The sequence below is a fragment of the Tursiops truncatus genome, chromosome 12 (assembly GCF_011762595.2).
Source record: "Tursiops truncatus isolate mTurTru1 chromosome 12, mTurTru1.mat.Y, whole genome shotgun sequence".
Taxonomy (NCBI): domain Eukaryota; kingdom Metazoa; phylum Chordata; class Mammalia; order Artiodactyla; family Delphinidae; genus Tursiops; species Tursiops truncatus.
In genome coordinates, this window is record NC_047045.1 from 48,364,249 (window position 1) to 48,392,130 (window position 27,882).

The 27,882-nt window shown below is 37.5% G+C and overlaps 1 protein-coding gene across 2 annotated transcripts in view; it reads right to left on the bottom strand.

Moving 5' to 3' along the window:
- Positions 1 to 27,882, bottom strand: part of MAN1A1 (mannosidase alpha class 1A member 1) — a 179,913-nt gene that overhangs the window by 41,674 nt on the left and 110,357 nt on the right. For both annotated transcript variants that reach the window (XM_033867667.2, XM_019951906.3), the window contains 2 exons: positions 2,355 to 2,478; positions 164 to 257 (listed from right to left, as the gene is read on the bottom strand). In XM_033867667.2, coding sequence (XP_033723558.1) covers positions 164 to 257; positions 2,355 to 2,478 — 218 coding nt within the window. The remainder of the gene's footprint in view (positions 1 to 163; positions 258 to 2,354; positions 2,479 to 27,882) is intronic.

The window sequence follows — 27,882 nt, forward strand, 5'->3', positions numbered from 1 at the left end:
TTATACATAGTAGTGTATACCTGTCAATCCCAATCTCCCAGTTCGTCACACCACCATCCACCCCCCACCCCCGGTATCCATACTTCCATCCTCTACGCCTGTGTCTCTACTTCTGCTTTGCAAAAAGTTCATCTGTATCAACAATGCTTAACTTTTGACTTACATTGAGCCCATTGTCCACTATTGGGATTCAGATAGTTAGGATAAAGGCCTTGTGGTTTTTCCAGGTTGTTCAGTACTGTTCGAATATTCATTACCTACAATAGAAAATGGAATGTTACTATGAAAATATGAAAAACAAGTTTGGTGCCATTCTTCTCTCTTTCTTGATTACATTTTTCCATGTTAGAAAAAAAACCCATTGATTTAAATGATGCAGAATTAGAGCAAAGAGAGTTGCCACCAGCTTACAAAAATAATAACTGTAAGTGAATACAGTCTACCATATGCCAGACACCATAGAAGAAACTAGGATGTATCAGTGGATAAACAAAGTCATTACCATTTTGGAATTTGCATCCAGTGGAGTGAGACAGATAACAAACAAATAAATATATCAGGTGGTAATAAATGCTATGAAAAAAATACAAAAGAGTAATGGGACAGAGTGATGTGAGGTGGCGAGGCTGTACTCTGTTAGTCAGGGTGGTCTGGGGAGGCTACTGGGAGATGGTTTCAGCAGAAATTTAAAGGAATGAAGGAGTAAGTCATGCAGAGCAATGAAGGAAGAGCACGTGGGCAGAAGGAAGAGCAAGTACAAAAAAGTTCTGAGAAAAGAGTGGGTTTGGCAAGACCACCAAGGGTGGAGGTGAGGAAGTGAAGGGGAGAATGTCAGAGAGCCTAGAGGTGGCCAGGGCCCACATCTTGCAGGCCTCACAGACCATAATGTGGGCTTATCTTATTCTGAGTGTGACGCAAAGCCATTGAAAACTTGTGTTTTTACAGGATCGGTGTGACTGAGGGGGCAAGGGAGGAAGTGGTAGTCAGATGGCTACTGCACAGTCCAGGTAAGAGATGACGGATCCCTGGACTAGGGTAGCAGCACAGGTAACGGGATACAAAGGATTTCTTCATGGATTGGATCTGAGGTTTACCAAAAAGAGAGGAACCAGGATGACCTCAAGATTTCGGGTCTGAGACATTGGGTAAACTGAGGCATCTTTACCCAGATAATGAAGACTAGAGTAAAAGCCAGTGTAAGGGCTGTCTGAGACATTTTAAGTGGGAGTTGTCTGATAGACCTTTCAGTGGAAATGTTGAATAGGTACTTAGCTATAGAGCCTGGAGTTCAGGGGACAGGTTGGAATTGGAATTACAAATGTGGAGTTAACAGCCTACAGACAGTATGTAAAGTCATGAGGTTGGATGAAATAATGGAGAAAGTGAATGTAAAAAGAAGAGGCCCCGGTTTGAGTCCTGGGGTTTTCCAATGTTTAGAGGTTGGGGTGATAAAGAAGTTCCAATATAGGAGACCGAAAAGGAGCACCTGGCAAAGACGGAGGTAAGCCAGGGGCAGAGAATGCCCGTGGAGAAGTGATCAAGTGTGCCGATGCTGAGAGGGAGAGGGAGAGGGAGAGGGGGAGGGAGGGGGAGGGGAGGGAGGGGAGGGGGAGGGAGGGGGAGAGGGAGAGGGGGAGGGAGGGGAAGGGGAGGGAGACGGAAAGGAAGATGGGGAGGGAGAGGGAGAGGGGAAGGGGAGGGAGAGGGAGAGGGAGAGGGGGAGGGAGAGGAAGATGGGGAGGAAAAGGGAGGGAGAGGGAGAGGTGAGAATGACTACTGGATCTGGCAACACAGCCCTCACTGGTGTGGCTGGGAGAAAAGCCCAGCGGGAGAGCATTCAAGGGAGTGGCAGTCAAGAAGCCAAGACAACAAACACAGACAACTCTTCCAAAGAATTCTGCTGTAAAGGGGAGCTGACAAGTGGGGTGAAAGCTAAGGGCGGAGTGGTGGGGTAATGGGTGTGTTTCTTGAAAATTAGAAACTGATTCAATTGCTACTTTGCATTTGTAAAACACTTTGAGTTTAAAAAGTCTTTCATGTATACGGTTCACAGAGTCCACAAAACACTATAGTTTTAGATAAGGGAAAAACTTCAGAGATGTAAAGTTACTTGCTTGAGGTGTAGAGAATCAGACATGTAAGCGAGGCCCTCTTGCACTGAGTTAGAATGGTGCTGTGAAAAGAATGGTTTACAGTTTGGTTAAATGAAATGCTGCATGTAACAAAACTTCATAAAGGGCTACATTAAAATTGGTGGTTCTTTTCCACGTTCCGTATTACTAAATCTCCCCAGAGAGGGATGTTGTTTCCAACAAGTACTTTTTTGCAGTGCAAGGTATATTGGAGAATCTCACCTTATCAGCAAAGATGGGGTTTCCTGATAAGTAGCTCAAGTGTATAAACTCCAAATGCAGAGTTCCAAATTCTGCCAAAATACTGCTGCCTCCTGAGGCCCAGGGCCAATTCCTTCCAATCCCACTAAAGAAGAGAAGAAAGTGAAGAGTTATGGGTCAGAATGATTCCATTTTTTGCAGCTCTAAGTAGAAGTGAAAGAGACAGCTTTTGAATAATGACACCTCAGTTAATAGTTTGCTCTGTATATTTTAAAATATCCAGTGTTGCTTTCTTTGGCTACTGGTTTCAGGCTTTGATTCCTATCTTCAAATTGAAAATTACTTTTGACTTAAGTCAGAAAGAAGTTGTTATGTGCTTGCTGTTGATGAACAAATATTTTAGAAGGTACAGGTGCCATAAAGAGATATACACCCATTCCGAGTAGAATACAAAACAAAATCAGACCAAAACACCCCTATCGTGCTCCATACCCCATATTAAGCCTTTCAACGTTTTAATTAATTTCGGTCTGAGAGTCCAGGGACTTTTATAGACATTCACATTATATACAACATTTTTCTTGGATATAAGATATATTTCAAAGATTCGTTAGTTATATACTCATTCCACCCTGCTTTAAACTTCCTCCCCGTTTACCAGACTTCCTTTCTTATGTTTCCCTTCACACAATTTTACCTATTTTCCAAGGCACTCATGTATTCCATGACCTATTTAATCTATGCTCAAGAACTTCAACAAAATTATGTAATTCAAATCTGAAAGAGGTCAAAGGAATAAGCTTAAAAAATTATTGCCTTGTGGCTCATCTTAGTGAAATGCTTTTTAAAAAGAGTTAGTCCTAAACATACACTGACACAGATACACATAAAGTGGCTCTTGAGACATGGTCATACCCTTGGGTACAGTTTATGTCTGGAGAGCTACTTAAAATGTCAAACACAGGTGATAATTCAAATAAAGTCAGTGATTCTCCTGACCAATAAATTCTCTTCCAGAAAGCTGAAAACCCACATTTTAGTTTTCATTCAGACTTACATTTACTGCATGCCTACACTTTGCCAGGGACTATGCAGGGCACTGGGTTACAAGGATCCTTATAATGGATAAATCACTCTTAAGGACCTTATAGCGTAATGGGAAAGAAAGACCTAAGCGTAAATAATTCCAGTCACATACAGTAAGTGCCAAGTTAAATGTGTGACATGTTCTGAGCACCTAGGGCCAGGACATGCAATCCAACATGGAAGGGATCACAGAAGGCTTCTTCGAGGCGAGTCCTGAGTAGATTCTTGAAGGGTAAATAACAAGTAGTGAGGGAAGAATGGAGAGAAGGAGAATCTGGACACAGAGAGACACACAGCAGAAGGGCTAGCCAGGAACCTGAGGTAGCTCCTGAGACTGGTGAGTGGAGGGAAGGGAAGGTGGCAGGAGAGAAGGCTGCAAGGTTAAGTTGAAGCCAAACCTTGCAGGCTTGTGGATTTCTCACTTTCCTCTCTTTCTAAGTTGGCCCCATTGACATACTGCTCTTGGTGTCCCCTAGGTTTCCTATCCCCTTTGTTTTTCATTTTACGCATTCACAACCCTGGGTAAACCCTTCCAGTTCTGTCACTGCTTCTGCCACAGGCATGCTGAGGATGCTGATGAAAAGGAAAACAATGGTGACAATCTGATATCTGACACTGTAGGCTGCCACCCTCTTATTCCCTGTTTCTTTTTGGAGTAAAATCTAGATTTTGCTCCCAAACACAGATTTATAGTAAACCTAATAAAAAATAAACAGAAATAAAAGACAGAGATCTGAAAACCACATATTCATTTATTTTAGAAAATGCCTTACATTTATTAACTTCTGGGACTGAGAGTCAGTTTTTATTTTCATCGTTGGCTTAGATCAAAGGAATATCCAATCATCCAAATAGGATGAACAGCTACTTTCAAATTTTATTAACATATGGCAAATGCATACAGTCATTGGTCACTAATTTGCCATCATGACATGTTATGTTTTTATTCCAACCGTTCTATCACTGACCAAAGTCAATAAACCTGTTTAGCAAAACTCCAAATTTCTATGTTCCAGAGAAACTATAAAAGCCACGGTATCAGGGCAAGAGGGAGTGATGACTTCACCCTGGAGAAGGAAGAGGACGGCATGCCAAGGAGCCCAGCCCAGTTTCCAGCGCTTCAGGGACTGGTTCTTTTCAAGTTCAGGGTGTTAGAGGCTATGGCAGCACACTCAGATGTGAAACTTAAGCTGTATATGTACTAAATAAAATTCAAATTACTTTTGTATGCAGGCATTTGTTCTCTGCTATTAATGTGGTTAATCAAGAAAAAAATCAGAGATATACTGAAAAAATTTCAATATGTTAAAAAAAGATTTAAAGGTTTATATATATATATATATATATAATGTCTTTGTCTTTGCACACATTCATATCAGAAGGAAAACAGCACTGTATCACTAATTATACAGGGAGCAAAATATTAAAAGCACTAGCAAAGGATATATCATGTGAACAGAAAGGAAGCTGGGTTTCCAATACATATATATTTATATGAAAGTATAGCTTTGGTTGCCATTCTTTCAATCTACAAAATTACTGTGCTTCAGTAAAATTATAAGATCAATGGTTACACTGGCTCTTAAATGTAAATCAGGGAAGGGCTTCAAGAAATCAGATAGGGCATCATTATATCTAGATATTAAATAAGGTCATTTGCCTTTTCTTAGGCAAAGCTGCAAAGACATGGAGATTGGCCTGGAAAGCATGAGGCACGTGCCATGGGCCATCACAGCTGAAATACCTGTGTGTCGGGGAAGGGCTGCCTACTTGCACAGCAAATGTGTAGTGAGTCAGAACCAAGTTTTGGTCACTCACAGAACAATTTCTAAGATCTTTTTTGTGTCTAAATTCTATGAGTCTATTGAAAAATCTATATATTTATATGGCTCTAATTTCTTTTTTTCGGTATTTTTATTTTTTTAAAACTTTCTATTTTCTACTGCAGTATAGTTGATTAACAATGTTGTATTAGTTTCAGGTGTACAGCAAAGTGATTCAGTTATACATATACATGCATCTATTGTTTTTCAAATTCTTTTCCCATTTAGATTGTTACATAAAATTGAGCAGAGTTCCCTGTGCTATACAGTAGGTTCTTGTTGGTTATCCATTTTAAATACAGCAGTGTATCCATTTTAAATACAGCATATATAAAATAATATATATGGACAGTGGGCATTTGACATGAATATGGTGAGTCTGTGATAAAGGGAAATGAGTCAAGAAAGATTCTGCTCCCTTGGTCTGGGAGTCAGGGTGCCCTGGGCATCCCATGATACCAAAGGCTAAGCTTTCTAGACCTCTGGCTCAAAATGAATTTAATTTGAGAGAATAGGGGATTTTAAACGTCTTTAACTTTAGTTCTGCTATCATAGTACTTTAAAGGCAATCATGTTCTCCTATCTACCTTTATTTTACAAGCACTAATAATGTTTTAGAAAAATATTTTAAAGATAAAATAACAGTTTGTGTTCAGAAACGGTATGTTCCATAAGGCAGGCATGAAAGGGAAGAACATTTAAATATTGCCAATATTGTTATAAAGACTGCATTTTAAGCCAAATATTGCCAATATTGTTATAATGACTGCATTTTAAGCCAAAATGATGACTCAGCATATGGAAATATATACAGACACAAAAAGGCAATTAACATGACTGGGGAGCTGTCAAGTGTTTGGTTCAAAGAATCCTGGAATAGAACTTCAAACTTTGCTATCATTCTAATTTCATTTATTTCGGTTTCCTCCAATCTCCAGTTCTTCCATTTTAAATTGGAGTATTATTTAAAACATGTGTCTCAACTTTTACTTTAATTTAAAATTTCACTATTCTACAAAGGTAATAATTCTTTGAAAGTAAAACATCACATCAGAAAATAACTGATTATGGCAATTGCAATTAGAAACATGTCTTTTAAAATACTGAGTTGCGGGCTTCCCCGGTGGCGCAGTGGTTGAGAGTCCACCTGCCGATGTAGGGGACGCAGGTTCGTGCCCGGTCCGGGAGGATCCCACATGCAGCGGAGCGGCTGGGCCCGTGAGCCATGGCCACTGAGCCTGCGCATCCGGAGCCTGTGCTCCGCAACGGGAGAGGCCCGCGTACCGAAAAAAAAAAAAAAATTGAGTTGCTATGATTCTTTTGAGAATGTGGATTACTGTGTTGTTGCTCTAGAGACTGTAATTTGAATGTGGTTTAGTAGCAGCCGTAATATACTTCCTCATTCTACTGCACTCAAAAACAAGAAGGTATAATTATTTACCGAACTCGTAACTCTGATAAGCAATGGGTGTTATGTGATTTCTCTTCTCTCTACAGTACTAATGATGTTATTCTAGCACGTTTGAATCCTGTGGGAGAGCTGCTCTTTCGCCAGAGCTTGTAATGAATCAAGTAGCTGGAGGATTGCTCTGGATTGATGGTATATGCCTTCAAAATAATCTTAAATCTAGGTACCTGAAGTTATATGCTATCGTTACTCCCCAGATACAACTTGGAATATTAACAAATACATTTATTTACTTAATATAATCAAATGCAACAAATAAAGAATTTACAAAACTGAAACAATTCTAAGAAATTGCCAGATGAATATGTAAGCAAAACATTAAATAGTTCTAAAGTCTTGATTAGCTATAGACTATCAATTTACTCTTCCTTGCTGCTTGCTCTTCTCTGCGAAATGGGAAATGGACCAATAAAGAAATTTCTTGAGGATTCTTGTCTGAATAATCTCTGATTAGCTGATCAGTAAACAAACTCCTTTCAAGTTCATAGTCCAAAATACGGCTTATTCCTTGTGGCTATGGAGTTAACAAGTTTTGGAAGAAAAAAATTTCCCATATTCTATATAGCATGGTAAAGCTTTACTTATGTTTGCAAACGACGGGGCACGCAGGGATATTTAATTCAAAAGAGCAGATAATCCAATAATATTCCTTTTGGATTTTAGCATAGATTAGGAAAAAAATAATTGGAAAGTTCATGATGATTGTTTCATTTAAATGTATTCCCAAAGCTAATTGATTTTGAGATTAAGCAATTTCAGCTTCACTTATTACAAATGCTTCCTTCCTGCAAAGGCTGGCACAGTGCCAATCTTTCAAGTTTGTAGTCTAAGACCTCATTAAGACTTGGACTGGGCTTCCCTGGTGGCGCAGTGGTTGAGAGTCCGCCTGCCGAGGACACGGGATCGTGCCCGGGTCTGGGAAGATCCCACATGCTGCGGAGCGGCTGGGCCCGTGAGCCATGGCCGCTGAGCCTGCGCATCCGGAGCCTGTGCTCCGCAACGGGAGGGGCCACAACAGTGAGAGGCCCGCGTACCGCAAAAAAAAAAAAAAAAAAAAAAAAAAAAAAAAAAGACTTGGACTAACAATTCCAGGGACTGGCATTCTAAGACTAGTCAAGATTCTACTGTAGCTCATGCACAGAAATTTTGACTGGGGAGCACTTGTCTCCTGAGGGCTATCCTATCAGGGAAAGCTGGCTAATGAAGGGTAGCCACTTGACTGAATTCATTCACAATCCAATACTTACTGCTTCTGAACAGCAGCATGTGGTTTATGTCTCCAAAGAATGTTCATACTTAAGTTTTTTAAGCAAGGGCCCAAATAATTTTTTAAAATTATCCATATCTTGTCCCACTTTGTAGGTATTTATTTTAGACAGAATCGAAACTGAATATTTATTATTTTAGTTTATTCTCACAGTCAATACTGCTGTCCTTGTATTTGACTACCTTGGATTGGAGGATAGGCTGGGGGCTACAAAGACTGAGATGATATGTCCTCTCTAATTCCATAACTAACCTGCTCCTAAGGTTCAAAGATGCTAAAATTCTGTTTTCCAGCTGCCCTTTGGGTAAGACCTCCTTGCTAACCAAACCACTTTCAACAGACTGAAAATAAGTTGAATGTAGCTTCTGCCCAGTTATTGGGCAAACTGGGATATCCTATCATTAGGTCAGAGGACACCACCAAAAGGCAGTACTGATGAGAAAGCATTTCAGTGCCCTTAGGATGTGTGGGCACGCACATACATTTACTTTACCGCACTTAAAAAAAATCGTATTCTACCTGTTGTTTTTAATATACATTACATTTTTCACGGACATTTCCCATGTCAATCAATGTACATCACCGTTGTTGTTGAGTGTTGAGTGCGTAGTATCTGACTGAATGGATATATTCTAATTTACTTAAACACACCCCTACTGATGGACACTGAAGCTAATTTATTTTTTAAGTTTTTATTTTTTCCACTGTAAACAATTTAGTGGTATGTCTGGACCTTTTATAAAGCTAACTTATTTCTTAATAAAAATGCCTACATTGATTCCAGCTGGAAGATGTTAGTTGAATTGTCTAAACCAATAACGAGGATGGATTTCGGAATGTGTATTGGAGGCATAAATGCCCACTATTTACAGTTATTTCTCTTTACAAAGTGGGCCTGTTGTATCCCACCACATTTGGTAGCCTCTAGAACTCCTGGGATAGCTCAAATCCATTTGTTGAAATCACATTAAGTCCTTTAAAACTGGAGAGGTGGAAGTTACAGACAAGGATCTATATCCACTTTTCGAATAAACCTCAGGAGGGAACAGAAGCATAGTATAAGTCCATCTTCCAAATGGTAATTCACTAATAATAGTTTGCCAGAACTTCCCTTCCTTTTAGATACAATTATTCCACTATCGTAAGAGTATAACACATAATATCATTCCACAACATTACTTAAGATCCAAGACTACAGTCAGATTTGGCTATGTTTATTCATCTCTTTTTCTGCCTTTCATTCTATGGGTCTATGGCTCATCTACAGATCAAGATAAATGAAATCAGCACAGATCCCAGGCTTTTAATTTTTCAAATGGTATACAATCGTCTCTTTACACAACCAGAATGGCCAGGATTTCTCCTTTCTACTAGATTCTAAGATCCTCAGGGACCCAGATGCTGCTTTATGCACCTGTGTAATCCCAAAGTCTAGAGCATTAGACATTCCCTAATGATTAATAAATTAGTTATCATTATACTTCAGGGTGGGCAATAAATTGTTTTTAAGGCAAGATCAGTAAAATAAATGCTAAATTAAGGAAGCTGTAGTGGGAAAATGTAGCTAAATGCTATTCAAATTCCCAATGATGAATCAGCAAGAAAGTTCAAGAAAATAGATGATATATAGGTAATCAGGGCTAATAACTAGGGCATTCTTTAAAGCTGTGTTATGTAAATTTAGATATTTCTCTTATCATCTAATGGAAATCTAATCAGTCAAAAGAAACTAGATGGTTAGTTAAGCGACCTTATCATTTGAAATGGTAGCATTAGTTTTGAACTTTTACATAAGGATCATGCAAACAAAAATGTGTGCACAGCTTGTGGGAAGAACAAACAGATTCAGGGATTACTCTGAACAGATGCTGGAGAATAAAGCTACCAAGCTATTGCATTCTCATTTTTCTGCCTTCTGCCTACAATGTATGGTTCCGAGACTGTGGAAAATTGTGTTATGAAACAGTGTGGCAGCTAAAGTTTTAAAAACATAAAGATTAGGAAAAATCATGACACAAGAATAAAGAGGACAATCGCGAATAAAGAATAAAGAGGAAGAATAAATTGTTGAGGAAAACTCAACAATAAAGACAGGTGTCCTCTACCAAACGTAAAATAGATAGCTAGTGGGAAGCAGCCGCATAACACAGGGAGATCAGCTAGGTGGTTTGTGACCACCTAGAGGGGTGGGATAGGGAGGGTGGGAGGGAGGGAGACGCAAGAGGGAAGAGATATGGGAACATATGTATATGTATAACTAATTCACTTTGTTATAAAGCAGAAACTAACATACCGTTGTAAAGCAATTATACTCCAATAAAGATGTTAAAAAAAAAAAAAGACAGGTGTCCTCAACAGAACATTGAGCTACTATGATGAAATCAATGACTGTCCTGTTTTGGCTCTCACTGACATCCTTATATAAAATATAGTAAGTGCTAAAGGATCATCTGTGTATAATTAGCTATGTGCTGCCTTGTGATGTCTTCTCTGTTATTTATCTTTCCACATGCTGAAATTCATGTCTCTAACCTGAGAATAAGACCTAAAGGTGGAGATACAATTGTTTCTTTTACGACCACCGCCCCTTAAAATAGATATTCACATAGTAAATGCCATAAGTTGATGACTGATGCATTTATATATTTCAGCAACCAATCCATTTCTAATATTACTGTAACTCATATTTTTTTCTATAAAATTCAGAAAGTAGTCTAAGGTTTACTACTTACAGTTAAAATATTTTACATGTATAGACACTTTCAATTGTTTACCTTTAACTTACACGTTTATATATTTTCAGTAATTAAGATTCTTTATACTATAGGAAAAAATACTAAAAAAAATGTAACTAACTCCCTAACAACTTTCACAAAGTGAGAATAATCAAAATGGGTAGTTTACATGGTCTGAACTTTTGGTAGCCTCCTATTACTGATATAAACATTTGAAAAATGTTTCAAAGTACTAAGCAAAATGGTTGGTGGAACTTTGATAGTAAAACTACCTATTTCCTAGTAGAATATTCAAAATATGAGCACTGACAACATAACTAACTTTTAAAAATCTTTATTTAATGTGTGTTAGCTCTGTAAAATGTCAAAGTGAATACATGAGTATAGTACCTTGAGACCATACAATCATACTTATTTTACCTTTAAGGAAATAATCAGATAAATGAGTGCTGACATAAAAATGTACCTTTTGGTAACTTTGTTAGAAAACATTATAAAATGCTAAAATGAAAACATCAAAATAGTATTTTGAAATTAGAAAGTAATAACCACTCTCATTTTACCTGTAAGGAAAAGGAAGAGAGAACAAAACCCTTCCTTCTTTACCCTCTGCTCATGGAGGCTGGGCTTTATATTTCATTTAAGGTTCAGTACAAACTTGCTGGCTCAGAGAATTTTATGTAATTATTAGGCCCCGAACACTGCTGTTCTTAATCCACTTAGGATAGAGTTTGGTGGTATTATGAGAAGAATCTCCAGAGGAATCTGGAATGAAAGGGGAGAGGCTAGGCTTAGGACAAACTATACTAGACTAAGGTAAGACCAGACTTTCCAGAAAGATCTGGTCTGAAATGAGCTGTTGTGAAATAAAGCAATGAACTAGTAGGAGGATTCCAGGGTTTTATGGATTGGGGCTAGTCTTGGTGCAAAATCAATCTTACAGCTCTGATGAGTGTCTTCCTGTTCCATGAATGCCAATTTAAGAACAGTAACAATGTTTATGGGCTATTCCTCCCCTCCCCCATTCAAAATGAAAATGCTCTCTTGGGTCCTTGAGGAAAATGTACTTTCTTGGAATTTAAGATAACCTACTTCAGTTAATAGTAGGATGTCAATGTGAAAAATGGCACAATTATCATGTAATGTTAAGCACTAAGAAGAGAATAAAACAGGCTGATGTGACAGAGTCTGACAGGGAGCTTCTTTAGATGGGTTTGTTGGGAAGATCATGTTAAAGAGGAGAGTTTCAAGCTGAGACAAGCAAGATAAAAATGAAACTGTCAGTGAGCACCTGGGAATGGTTCCTGCAAGTGCCCTAGGGGTCATGACTCTGAAAAGTGTGAAAACAGAGGCTGGCTGTGTGGCTGTAGTGACAGGGACACTGGAGAGCTGATAAAGGGGCAGATCACCCAAGACTGGTAGGCCAGAGCAAGCATTTGATTTATTCTAAGTGCAATGGGAACTCACTCTAGGGTTTTAAATAGGAGGTGATAAATCTGATTTGCTTTATTAAAGCTCACTCTGGACACTGTAGTAAGACTGCACTATGTGAGAGCAAGACCTGGAAGGAAGCAAGCAGGCAGGTATCTAGGCAAGAGGCAGATGGTGGCCTGGACTAGGTGCTAATTGTGGAGATGGACAGACATGGAGGGATTCAGGCTATGTCTGGAGGAAGAACCGGATTTGGGGATAAGGGAAGAACGGAATCAAGGATGATTTCTAGTTTTTTTGGCTTTAGCAGCTGGGTAGGTATTGATGCTACTTAAGAAGATGCAAAAGACTGACGCAGGAACAGGCATGATAAAGAAAAGCATGAGTTCTCTCTTTCAGATTTTGCTATAATAACCATCATTTATAATTACAAGGACAAAGTCAAATTTGATCATCTTAATTTTCCTTTTTTAGTTTTTTTATAAACATCAATTTATTCAACTTGAGGAAACTTTCAGTTTGAAGAAATCTTTTTCTTCTCACACTCTAGATCCTAATATTTTTCAGAGTAAACACCATCAATAATTTACTGAAATCTCTTCTGAAATTTCCTAGTACATGGTCACTAGACAGAACTTTTAAAAATACAAATGGAAGTATGCTATACATATTACCATATACTGTGTTTCATGAAAGAGTTAAGTACCTTGGTGCTCTACTGCATTATAGCTGCATAGTATTTCAGTGTGTGGGTGTACCGTGACTTATTCAATCATTTGTCTCTGTTCTCAAGTTCTGCTATTATAAACAATGTGGCACATTCATGAGTAGGTCTCTAGGATAAAATCCTACAAGTTGAATTTCCAGGTCATAAAGTATGTAGTTAAAATTTAATAAACACCACCCAGTTACCTTCTAACGAGTTTGTGTGCAAACACAAACTGAGTGTGCATGAGAACATTCTAGCTACTAACTCTGGGTATTTATCAAATTTTTAAAACTTGGTGAGTTTGCTAGGTGAAAAATAACATCCTAACGCTATTTTAATTTGTATTTATTTATGAGCTTCTGATGTTCAATGGCCAATGTGCATCTTTTTCTGAGAAGTACATGTTTATGAAACTGTCTCATTTATGTATTGGTGTTACTGTCTCTCCCACTTCTATTACTTTTTATAAATTAAAAACATTATATAAGTAATGTATACACATTGTTATAAATGAAACAATGTAAAGATGAACTGAGAAACAGCTAAATATTGAATCCCTACCCCCTTGTAATGTCTCTCACCTGTAAATCCTAGTTAACCAATGTTTTCCACCCATATGCATACAAACATACAGATATATATCTATATAGATATATATCTCAAGGATTTGTTCTTTCCAATAAAAGATATTACATTATATATATTACTTTTGTAAGGTACCTGTCTCAATTAGCAGCTCATCACAGACACTTTCTAGGAAAATCATTTTTAACAGCTGCATAATAATATTCCATAAAATGGATAATCACATGTCATTAAGCCAATCCTCTACTGATAAACAGGTAGATCTCTTCTCATTTTTAAATACTATCGTTATGCCATATTAACCATCCATATTCATACTAATGCTTTTAGAAAGAGCTTTTTATACATTAAGAAAACTTGCCTTTTATCCATCATGTGTTTTGCCAATTTTTTCCCAAGTTGCTGTTTGTCATTTGAGTTTAGCCATTTTTTGCGGCTATATTAATTTTTATTTCGTAAAAATTTCCAATTTTTTCCCTATATATGTTCGGGGTTCTATGTCCTATTTACAAAGTCTTCTCCCCTCACCCAAGATTATGCTTTAAAAATCCTGAAAATCTGGGCAATAACTTCTTCTTTTAAAAGTTAGACTCAACAGTGAAAATCAAAGTATTATTGTATGTAAGTAAGCATAAAATTTACATTTTTAACTATAAGTATTTTGTTTCTCAAGTCATGTAACACTTTTTAAAAAACGTATTAGGCGCACCTGTTCAATAGCTTAGCTAAGTATAGCTGTTGAATATTTAAGTATTCTAAATTTAATTTCTCTCAGTATTTATTTTTGATCCTACTGCAAATTTACTGATTTATTTCTTCCCTGTAGAGATTTAATAGTTCATCAATATTTCCCCATTAATGGAGGAGAAAAAAAGTTGCATTTAAGCAATAATGGAGAATATTTTATCCAAAAAGACAACAGAGAGGCTACAGGTAAATCAGAGAACAGGCTGCATAAACTTTAAAGATTATTTATGCATTTAGAGAATTTTTAGGTGTGACCTTGGGCAAGTCCTTTAAACTCTCTAAGGCATCCATCTCCTGATCTTTAAAACAAAGTAACACCTATGCCACCCACCTCCTACTATTTTAACCGGATCAAATGGGATAATACACATGAAAGTGCTTTGAAAATATAAAGAGTTTAGTCCAGAAAAGTATTTTTATCTTTTGCATTAAGCAACTGACATTTAGCTAACCCAAAGAAATCTGGTTTTGGTTTTTTTCTCTTCAATTTTAGAGATATCTGCTCAATAAAAATAAATTAACCAAATGTTCACTTGGAGGTAGAAATTATAACTCAAGTAATAAGGAAACAAAGTGAGGCATTCCCAAGTTTTAAAAGTGTAACAAATTGCTACCATTAACAGCCAACTTCCTTAAAGCAATTTAATTGCTGTAAAGCTAACAAATATGCAGCACTTTAAGAAAGCTCTTATATGTCTTGCAAGTCCTCTAGAAAAAGGTAATTCAAAAAATATTCCTAGGGACTTCCCTAGTGGCGCAGTGGTTAAGAATCTGCCTGCCAATACAGGGCACACGGATTTGGTTCAATCCCCGGTCTGGGAAGATCCCACATGCCACGGAGCAACAAAGCCCGTGTGCCACAACTACTGAGCCCGCATGCCACAACTACTGAAGCCCACACTCCTAGAGCCCGTGCTCCGCAACAAGAGAAGCCACCACAATGGGAGGCCCGTGCACCTCAATGAAGAGTAGCCCACACTCGACGCAACCAGAGAAAGCCCGTGTGCAGCAACGAAGACCCAAGGCAGCCAAAAATAAATAAATTAATTAAAAAAAATCCTAGTAGTAAGAGACAGCTGCACAGACTGATGACATATTAATCAGGAAGAGTATGAAAATCCTGCCCAGGGAGGGATGTCCCTCCCCCTCTCCCCATCCTAGCCAAAGGTAAGAAATCTTAATTTGTTCTGGACAGGTACAGTATATCCTTTCTTCAAGGTGGCTAAATAATCAACTATGAGTCTTTAATGAATCATCATTTAAAAAATTCACATACTTATAAATATACATAGCAAATTATTAAAAATTATTCTCGTAAATTATCCCCTGCTGAAAGAGGACTTACACAACAACATCCATTTTAGAATGATTTCCAAAAGACTATCACAGAAATCTTTCTTAGGCTCCAACTTGATCATTATGCCAACTACTTTACTATAGTAAATATGTAATGTTTGTAAAGGACATTATGATTTCCAGAGCTGCTGATCCAATCAACTGTGAACCAATGGGTTAAACCCAATAGGAAGTTTAAAGCTTAATTCTAAAGGGTAAAGAGTTGGTAACTCAAAAATGTATTTTACTTGGCAAGTTTGAGTAGACACCGTTGTAAATAATTTCTTGAAATTAACCTAAATTTTAAATTTAATTAAGCTTTTTTTTTTGGCTTTGCTGTGTCTTCGTTGCTGCGCGTGGGCTTTCTCTGGTTGCTGCAAGTGGGGGCTACTCTTCATAGGGGTGCGCGGGCTTCTCATTGTGGTGGTTTCTCTTGTTGTGGAGCACAGGCTCAGCAGTTGCGGCATGCGGGCCCCAGAGTGCGTGGGCTTCAGTAGTTGTGGTGCATGGGCTTAGTTGCCCCCGGCATGTGGGATCCTCCCAGACCAGGGCTCGAACCCCTGTCCCCTGCATTGGCAGGTAGATTCTTAACCACTGGACCACGAGGGAAGCCCTAAACTTACTTTCATATAAGGTCTTGTTTGCAAGGGAAATAGTTTAAATTTCATTCTTGTTAGAATTACCTATAAATAATGAAGCAATGTAATAACCAATGTCAAAAATAATAGTCCTTCACAGACTTATTGGTAATTCACACTTTAAAAATAGGCAATGGGTGCCTCTTCTAAATGAGAACATGACAGGTAAGAGGTTGTTTATCTAATTCAACTAATCTTCTCAACAACTGCACAGGTAATATTACCTTACTATTTAAGAAAGGAAACTGGGATTTAGCAAGCTTAGGTGACTTCCCTAAGGTCTTCAGTTAAATGGCAGGAATGGGGTGGGGTTCCATGCTAGGTCTATTTCTAGAATGTGAGCTCTAACTCTTTTCACGTACTACATCATACCATTTTTTATGCTCCTAAATATGGTAGGGCCATGAAAATAAGCCAACTACCTGAGTCTAGGAGAGCAAAAGGAATTTATTAGCAGTGAAAACTGAGATACGACCAGTCAGTATTCATTATTTGAAACAAGATGGTGTTTTAAAAAAGAAGAAAATAATATATATATGACTGACTCATAATATACTTTAAAAAAAAAAAAAAAGCTCCCCAGTGCAAATATCTCTTGTTATAGAGATAACAAGAAAAATGATGCTGAAATCTTGCAACAAAATAAAGCAAGTTCAGTTTTTTAATGTTCCCAAAATGAACTTTAAATGTCCAGGTCAACAATAGTTACTAAGATGCACACAAGCCTAATGCTTTACCAAAATCTGAAAAGTCTTTTGGGCGTGAAATATTATTTTTCTATTTTTTTTTAGGATCCAGTCCGTAATGGTAATTTAGGGCCATATTCTCCTATAATGTATGTTTGCATTAGATATGTTTCAAAATATTAAAAAGCATTAAAGAAGTAAAGTTTTACTTCCAATTTCTACCTCATCTTCTCTTTTCCTATTCCCTCTTCCCACAGAGAATCATTATTGTCTCTTGAATCACTTTTCAAAGATAAATTTTTTTGCCTATGCTAACAAATATGAATAAATATCCATCCCTTTTTACATAAATAGCAGACTAAACACTGTTAAGGCCATATTCTTGTTTCATACTTAGAATATTCACAAATCCACTTTTATAAACTTTATTTTTAATAAAAAATTTCAAATACATAGACAAAGTAAAGCAAAAGTTCAGTAAACACCTAGATTTACCCATATACCCACCACTTAGATTTAATAACTAGTAATATTTATATTGCCATATTTGCTTCATCTACATACCTATATGTAAGCATATTAGTATTCTTTTGAGGAATTATCATTATTATTTTTTAACATCTTTATTGGAATATAATTGCTTTAACAACGCTGTGTTAGTTTCTGCTGTATAACAAAGTGAATCAGCTATACATATACATATATCCCCATATCTCCTCCCTCTTGCGTCTCCCTCCCACCCTCCCTATCCCACCCCTCTAGGTGGTCACAAAGCACCGAGCTGGTCTCCCCGTGCTATGCGGCTGCTTCCCACTAGCTATCTATTTTACGTTTGGCAGTGTATATATGTCAATGCCACTCTCTCACTTCGTCCCAGCTTACCCTTCTCCCTCCCCATGTCCTCAAGTCCATTCTCTACCTCTGCATCTTTATTCCTGTCCTGCCCCTAGGTTCTTCAGAACCACTTTTTTTTTAGATTCCATATATATGTGTTAGCATATGGTATTTGTTTTTCTCTTTCTGACTTACTTCACTCTGTATGACAGTCTCTAGGTCCATCCACCTCACTACAAATAACTCAATTTCATTTCTTTTTATGGCTGAGTAATATTCCATTGTATATATGTGCCACATCTTCTTTATCCATTGAGGAATTATTTTAATGAAATTATAGATATCTAGTCATGAAATATTTCAGTATTCACCTCCAAGGACGTTTTCCTATATAACCACAATGTCATATGGCACCAAAGAATATTAATAATTTCTTCAAATCATGTAATACCTAGTCATTATCCAATCTCATCAACCAACTGACCTCAAAATGTAAAGAACCATTATTTTTTACAGAGCTCTTTTTGGCTGTAGTACTGCTGGCATAAGAGAAATAGTACAGGCTTCATCTAATACCAGAAGTTTACAGTGTTTATTTTTCATTTTGATTGTTGTCATGTTATTTTTATTAGCACCTTTCATCTCTATCAAAAAAATACTGTCTGAACTTTACTTTGACATTGGCATAGGAAACTTTCCTCACTATGTTTAGCTTTCCACAGTTTGACACGCACAAAATTGCCCAAAAAGTGTTATTTATATAATTATAGCTAACATACTGAGCAGAGTTAGGAAATGGAGAGGAGGAAGTCCAGCTCCCCTTGTGGCAGAATCTTTCTTCTCTCTGTTCCACAAACTCTCTACTCACTGACCTTGCCAGGACTCTATCTAGTATTCTCAATTTATTTAAAACGAAGGGATATCAGTGGTGGTGATGGCTGCATAGCTCTGTGAATATACTAAAAACCTTTGAACTGTACACTTTAAATGGTATGTGAATTATATCTCAATAATGCAATTTTAAAAAGAGAAGAGAGGGAATACATATAAAACTTATTCTAAAATATCTTAGAATTAGTTCCCTAAAGTGAAATTTAAAAATTTTCTATGTATTCTTAGCACTGAAAAAAAAAAGGCTTAATAATTAAACTAAATGAACTAAAGTTCCTATTTATTCTACTATTTTGATTATGTAACCATATTACAACTGTGACTCTAGCAAATGTAAGTATAGTATGTGGAGACAGTTTATTAAAAAGTATAGTCAGGAATAATTTTTTGCTTTATAAAAACCAAATAATCCTTTAAGTAAAAAAAATAACTCATAATAAATTTAAAGTTATGTGACTTGAAGGGAAATAAGCAACCTCATTTTCACAGGTAACACTGACAACTGGTACAACCATTCTGCAGGGGTGTTTGCCAAAATATATCAAAAATATTAATAATATTCAGACTCACTAATTTAATAATTCCATTTTCCAGAAATTTATCCTGAAGAAATAATTTAATTCTATTACCAAGTATAAACACTTATATTTCCAAGTATAAATAAATGACTTGTACATTAGGGTATTATAATGTAAGAGTGAAAAGAGCTTGGCTATCTAACAATAAGAGAAAGTTTAAAAATTCTGGCCCATTTAGAAGATCTTATAGTATGCAGCCATGTTGTAAGAAAATGTTTAACAACATGAAGGATTCTTTCTAATATTTTTTAAAACATGAAGGGACTTCTGGCTTCCAGTAATGGTGAAGGGAATTGGTTGGCAAATCCTCCAGTAAGTAAGAATTATAAAATCAGGTATCTATCTTTTTTTTTTTTTTTTTTTTTTTTGCAGTACGCGGGCCTCTCACTGTTGTGACCTCTCCCGTTGCGTTGCGGAGCACAGGCTCCGGATGCGCAGGCTCAGCGGCCATGGCTCATGGGCCCAGCCACTCTGTGGCATGTGGGATCTTCCCGGACCAGGGCACGAACCCATGTCCCCTGCCTCGGCAGGCGGACTCTCAACCACTGCGACCAGGGAAGCCCTATCTATCTATATTTTAAAAGCACTAGAAAGTGACCAAAATCAGGCTTAATCTAAAAAAAGATAAAAAGCACAGACCACTGAAAGACAGCCACTGCAATGAGTTAGAGTTCGAGTTAGTGACTTTTCCCCTGATCTCACAAAATTTTAATCTTACTTTAGACAGAGTTAAAGGTTGGCAGGGTAGCTGAAAATGTATATGTGTGTGGGGGGTGGGGGTGGGGGGGAGGGGTAGTCCACAGAAGCCATAGAAGGAGTGGGACTAAAAATCTGAGTATACTCTCTGCCCAAATCCCTGGAGGACCACTAAATAAGATACCATTGGGTCACCAGGAAAACAGCTGACAGAAACCAGAGGAACACTTACCTCTGAAAGGCAGAACTGCACCCTATGAGATTTGTGAGTTTGCGGCTTTGTCCGGCTCAGGTTACTCCTGAATCCAGGCCTAACTCAGAAGGCAGAAAGCTAAAGCCTTACTGATTTCATGTGTAAGACGACAGAGCTTGCTAATGCTACCACAAACTTTGCCCCAAACCTTGACAGAATGCTAAACTGCACAGGTCTAAGAAAGTTCCCCAGGAGGCCAGATTAAAAACAATAGCCGGAAGCTAAAAGAACCGAGCTTTTGCACACTGCAGGGGAGGCAGAGCTTATGGTTTGAATCCAAAGGAGCAAATTGCTTACTAAACAACAAAATCATCCTCAGAAGAACACAGAACATCACAGGTTGCCAAACATATCCACACTATCTAGTTTTTAACCAAAAATGACTAGATATGCAAAGAAACAGGAAAATGTGACTCATACTCAGGAAGAAGGACAGTTAAACAGAAACTGACTCTGAATGGATCTAGAGGCTGGATTTAGCAATGACTCCAAAGCAACTACTTAAATACATTCAAAGAATTAAAGTGGAACTTGCCAAAGAAGTGGGCAGAATAAACAGTAAACTTGAAGCTATTAATAAAAATGATCACATCTGAAGAACAGAAAGACGACAGTTTAAACATAATGAATAGAGCTTCAGAGTCCCGAGGAGAACATTTAGAACCTTTCACAACAGAAGTGTAACTGAAATTCCAGGAGAGAAGGAGAAAGAGGTGGAAAAAATATCTGAAGAGATAATGGTTGAAAACTTCCCAACTTTTCTGAAAAGCATGAATTTGCTAATCTAAAAAATGCAGTAAACACAAGCAGGATAAATACAAAGACACCCACACCTAGCTAGGTAGATTAGAGTCAAATTTCTGATAGCCAAAGATAAGGAGAAAAAATTGAAAACAGCCAGAAAATAAAGAGCAAATCACATACAGGGAATTAATGACAAGGTAACGGCTGACTTAACCAGAATCAATGGAGGCTACAAGCTGAAGGAATGACATATTCAGAATGTTGATAAAAGATCTGAAAACTAAAAATTCTGTATCTGATGAAACCGTCCTCCAAAGGTAAAAGGGAAATAGGTATTTTCAGATAAGCAAGAAACTGAGATGATTTGTTACCAGTAGCAAACAAACAAACAAAAAAACTAATACTAATGCTCAGTAAATACAAAGGGCCAACTATACGATGCCATTTTATCTTATATAGGGGACCTGAGCATCCTTGGATTTTGGTATCTGAGGGGGTCCTGAAACATATCCCTCTCGGATACCAAGGGCTGACTGTTTACAGTTGTAAAGTTCCTGTATTTTACCTGAAATAGAATATTAACTCAAAGTAGATTGTAATCCTTAGGACAACTATACGTTATATCTAGATATATAGATTATATACCAATATGTAAAAATATATGTTCTTATTTAATAATACAGGAAAGGAGAAAAAGAGGGACAGCAGGCAGCATGAGCTTCATAGGTACATCAGTTCCTCTGCCTTCACATCACACAGGGGTGAGGCACAGCGACCTGGGTGGACGCTACACATGTGGTTGCTCTGTATTACAGTTGAGGAACCTTAATCTTTTAAAGGAGCTGCTAACAAGCTTGCCCAACTTTTGCTCCAGGACGAGACATTATCTTTATTATCTTGGACAGCAAAAAACCACAACAAAACAATACAAAACAGAACTGCCCACTGCCCTAGAAGCCATGTTAGATATTTTATCTTCGGAGGCTGTTTAAAACATCTTTGAAAAGAGAGTCAGGAACAAAAACCGTATGATTCAACAATTTCACTCCTAGGTATTTACCCTAAGAGAACCGAATACATAACATGTCCACATAAAAACTTGAACTTTTCATAAACAGCTTTATCCATGATGACCAAATTTTGGAAATAACACAAATGTCCATAAACGAAAGAATGGATAAACCATGGTATATCCGTAAAATAAAGTATTACTCAGCAATCAGAAGGAATTAACTATTATACATAGAAAAATATTAATGAACCTCAAACACTATGCTGTATGAAAGAAACGAGACAGAAAAGAGCATTTACTGTACGATTCCCTTTGTATAAAATTCTAGAAAGGGCAAAAGTCATCTATGGTGACAGCAGCATATCAGTGGTTGCTGGGAGTCAGCTGAAGGGGAGTGATGATTGCAAAGGTCACAGGCAAAGTTTGGTGAATGATGAAATGCTGTATATCTGATTGTGGTGGTTACAAAGTATATATTAATATATTTGTCAAAATTCATTGAAATTTACATTTAAAATGGGTGCATTTTTGCCTGTAAATTATATCTCAATAAAGTAGACGAAAAGGAAAAAAAAGCATGGGTAAAAAGTATGATTTCATTGTTGACTCCTTGAAAATGAGCACTGAATGATATATAAAGTGTTTACACGGGATTGAAATTGTGAGTGATTATTTTCTTCTTTTTGTTTTCTACATTTTCATATTTTCTCCAATTAATGTAGTTTCTTTTATAATAAGAGAAAAAGAAACTATAAATTTTATTAAAAACAATAGCTTACCAAAGACTATTTTACTCATTAAAATTATTAAAAAATTCGATATCTAGAGAGAAATACACCCATAGTATTTCACTGTTCTACACTGAGGCTTAGAAAACCAAACATTCTCTAAATATGCAAAATACCTACTGGAGTGAAAAAGGAGACAAGAAAAAACTGCTTGAGTTTCTAGCTCTTACGTTAACATATCCAACTGAATGCTAAACAATGTTGGAATACTAAACTTACTAGACTTGCGTAAGTGATGTGGTTCAGAGAGACCCTTGTAATATAGCTTTGTGGTAATTACTTATTGATTGTTCACCAGCACATTTATTCCTTGATAACTTAATTGAAGAAAGTTTTACCGTTAGTCCAGAAGCAAAGAATCTGATTAACTTCATTCTAACCCTACTGGTATTTAATGTGTTTATGATGAATCCAAAGCTTTGGTCAATAAAAATGATCACACTTTGCAAATATCATGATATTATCATATTGACTTAGGATTTTCTTTAATATATATTGATAATTCCCAAACATTTTTTAATGATTCTTTTAACAATTTTTTTTTTTTTTTTGCTGAGAAACTCAACCATCTTGACTGGCCATTCAAAAATGCATCATGGAATAAATTGTTAGCACACAAAAGGTACCTGTAATTCAGAAAAATAAGAGTTCTGTAACTGTACACCTTAACTTTGTCTTACAAAATAAAATAAGTCAGACTTTTTTGGGAAGCTCAGACTCTTAGGAAACTAATTGCTAAACTAATGTCTTAGTAACAGGATTATTGGAAATTGAGAATGAATCTAAAAACTTTTAAAAAACAAACATGGAGGCAATACTAAATTTTTTCTAGATAGAAATACAGATGCTTTGCTTGTCCATAGATGAAAATGAATAGTTAAAGTTTGTGTCAATCTTATACCTTTTAAAAATTACAAAATATAGAAATAAAAAGTGTGGGCCCTCATACTGGTCCATAACAAACCATCACATAGTAACTATGGATAACTCTACCACTACTCCTGCTACTTAACCTTCAGATTTCAAACCTCTCACTGAGGGAAAACATGTAAGTCTGCTCTTTTGCAATTAAAAAGAATCATAAAAATAAGCAATAATGCTAATTTTCTACAGTGGGTACTTTTTGAGATTAAGATTTCATATTTCTAAACACATGGTATTCTCATTAGCAACTAACATAAATGAATAATACATGACATCTCAATTCATTTTCAGATATATTCCTCGCAATAAGTTTATTACTAGAATAATGATACATTTACTAAGATGACTTCTTTGGAGGACATGTAACAACATTCATCTGAACCAGTAAGTTATGAAAGTGTATTCTGGAGACAAGAAATGTAGATCAGAAATGGCAATAGTTGTTCTGGCTAAAAGAGGTTCCACGTGAAAGAAGTCTGGAAAACAATGTTGTGAAAAAGTTCTATTCCAGAGATTAGCAATGCACTCTGCACTTCGACATTGGCCAGTTAATTGTTCTGAGAAGCCTACAGCGAGGAAACCTTTGTAACCCAGTGTTCACATTTACCTACAGGGCTATTTTCTTTCCATAGATCACCTATTAATATCTCACGGACATAATAGTCTATGAAACACCACTTGGGAAATATAACTTATCTATAAATTCTTCTATGCTGGTTTAAAAAATATATATTTCACAAATGCAGTTGAGTTGCAGGCATTTTTTTTTTTTTTGCGATACTTGGGCCTTTCACCGCTGCGGCCCCTCCCGCCGCGGAGCACAGGCTCCGGACGCGCAGGCCCAGCGGCCATGGCCCACAGGCCCAGCTCCGCGGCACGCGGGATCCTCCCGGACCGGGACACGAACCCGCGCCCCCCACATCGGCAGGCGGACCCCCAACCACTGCGCCGCCAGGGAAGCCCTGCAAGCATTTTTGATTGACAATCAACAGCACACACTTAGTCCTATGAGGATAAGTGCTTTACCAATACAAGAGTAGAATGCTACATCTTTCATGAACCTTTCTCTTGTTTTTCTGCATGCAGTGCTACTTCCTCTGTCACATTCTCAACTAATGTAATGCCCTCTTCTCTATCTATTTTAAACATATATAAAATAAACTGATAAAGATATGCTGTATACCTGTACTTTCTGAGTTCAGGATTTTCGTGGTGGGACTCATCTCAAGCTGTAGCAATTTTGAACCTGAATCCATTTTACATGGTGTTCTCTTCTCCAAATTAAAGGATCAGGTTCCTTTTTTCAGTCTTCCTTTTTGACTAACGAAAACAAGTAAACAGAACTGAAAAATACAAACTTGCTACTGGTATAAATCACAGGCTTTTTCTCTTAAGTTAGGTCATTTTTTGGTAGCAGTCCCTTATCAAACAATCTGATTTCAGAGATCATTTCAACTGAATGGAAATCTTAGAGGTTGCTGCTTAATGGCTAAACCAGTGACAGAAGACCAAATTTAAAACTGGACCCAGCATTTTGAGGACCTAATTGACTGTGAACTTCCACATGCAGGACTTCATAGGCTTGTGTTCTGGGGAAAAGTTAGATATGAAAGAAGTAAAATACAGAGATCTAAAATCATCAGCTCCTGAGAGTGGGCATGATTTGGTTGTATGCTTTTTGTCTTTCGAGACAGGGATGAGCAGTAAACCTAACTCAGCTAAACTGAAGCCCGATCATGTTGCTCACGCTGCTTAAAATCTTCAATGACTTCCCACTGACATCAAGAGAGCTATGGAACTCCTAACAGGTGTCTGTTCTCGCTCCTCTCCAGATGCTGCTCCGGGCCCCCGGCAGCCTTGCCTTTGTTCTGCGTCTCAGCCTTACCCTGCTCCTTTCTGACTCAGAAATTCTCCTTCATGGCCCCCACTGCCCGGATAGTCCACTCTTTCCCCTTCACCTAGATCTCATCTACACATCCCCTTGATCTCACCTTGAAAATCACTTCTTCAGGAGAGCTGTCTCTGACCTCCCTGAGATTTGATATGGTTTTTTTTAAGAAGATGTTGGGGGTAGGAGTTTTTTAATTAATTAATTAATTTTTTTTGCTGTGTTGGGTCTTCATTTCTGTGCGAGGGCTTTCTCTAGTTGTGGCAAGCGGGGGCCACTCTTCATCGTGGTACGGGGGCCACTCTTCATCGCGGTATGCAGCACTATTTACAATAGCCAAGACTTGGAAACAACCTAAATGTCCATCAACAGATGAATGGATAAAGAAGATGCAGTACATATATACAATGGAATGAATATGCATGAACATACCACCACTTTGTAAAAAGCTGCCTACTATCGCGGCCTCTCTTGTTGCAGAGCACAGGCTCCAGACGCGCAGGCTCAGTAGTTGTGGCTCACGGGCCTAGTTGCTCTGTGGCATGTGGGATCTTCCCAGACCAGGGCTCGAACCCACATCCCCTGCATTGGCAGGCAGATTCTCAACCACTGAGCCACCAGGGAAGCCCTGATATGTTTTTGTGATTAATTAATGTCTGTCTGTCCCATAGACTGTAAATTCCGTAAGAGTCACCAAGAAAGTGTTTGTGTTTACCAGTTTATCCCCGGCACCTAGCCCAGGATCTAGAATGAGGAGGGTGGTCACCTTATGACTGCTGAATAAGTGAGCAGGTTCCTTTAACTCACTGCAATGGAAGCACAGGTCTAGTTCCCAGACCACTTTCCCGGAGAAGCTTCTCTGTGCCAGCACTTCCTCTATTTAATATAACTGCAGCGACTACACCAAATATATAACTGGACCTCAGATAACAAGCACAGAATATGTCTTGGACCACATGTTCCTTCTGCTGATTCTACAATTCTGTGCTTGCTCTACACCAGCTTACTTGCTTTCTTGTCTTGCCAAAGCAATACTGAAACTTGTTTTACCCGATCATTAACCCTTGAAACAGCTTATCAAAATGCTCATGAAAAGTAGACTCTTATTGGGTAAAGAAATAAAGCTGTATTTTTGAGTCTTGAACAATTTTTCACACAAAAGGAATCTACCCAGAGTTTAAAAGGCAAAGGCTGGGACTTGCCTGGTGGTCCAGCCGTTAAGAATCTACCTTCAAATGCAGGGGACGTGGGTTCAATCCCAGGTTGGGGAACTAAGATCCCACACGCCGTGGGGCAACTAAGCCCATGTGCCACAACTACTGAGCCTGCACACTCTAGAGCCAGTGCGCCACAACTAGAAAAGCCTGCGTGCTGCAAGGAAAGATCCCGTGTGCTGCAACTAAGACCTGATGCAGCCAAATAAATAAATAAATATTAAAAAAAAAATAAAAAGGCAAAGGCAAGAGAAATGTACTGTTGGGCCACGGTCTGGGCAGTAGGTCAGTGATTAATGGGGAGTATCTGCCACACTGCACTCTGATATTCTACTTTTATCATTCCAGATACAATGGACCAAAGATCATGCATTTACATATTCTTAATTGAAATTACTTTCTACCTCATCTTCTAATTAAAATGCTTTCATACTAGAAAATTATGAAGATGTTTTCCCAAAGTGGTCTCTCTACCTTTAAAATCAGCCTACCTGAACCAAACATCTTCCATCCCATTCTTCTTATATCCTTCTTAAAGTATCCAGATATAATTTAAATCCTTCCTATGATTCACATGTTTGGAAATCTTGTTTTCTTATCATGCCAGAATAAGAGAATCTAAACGTTGTTTAGATAAATCACTGGACTTGGTATACCAGTTTTTAAGGTTTAGATGATGGGGGAGCCTCAATCTCTTCTCTAGCTATGTAAAACAGGAAAAAGAGCAAAAGATGGAACACCACTTTGTTACATATATACAATGGAATATGACTCAGCCATAAAAAAAGAATGAAATATTGCCACTTGCAGTGACATGGATGGACCTCGAGACTGTCATACTGAGTGAAGTAAGTCAAAGACAAATACCATATGATACTGCTTTTATGTGGAATCTAAAAAAATGATACAAATGAGCTTACTTACAAAACAGAAATAGAGTCACAGATGTAGAAAACAAATTTGTGGTTACTAGGGGGGAAGGGGAGGGAGGGATAAATTGGGAGATTGACATATACACTCTAATATATATAAAATAGATAGCTGATAAGGACCTACTGTATAGCACAGGGAACACTATTCAATACTCTGTAATGACCTATATGGGAAAACAATCTAAAAAAGAGTGGATATATGTATATATATAACTGATTTACTTTGCTGTACACCTGAAACTAACACATTGTAAATCAACTATATTCCAATAAAAATTTAAAAAA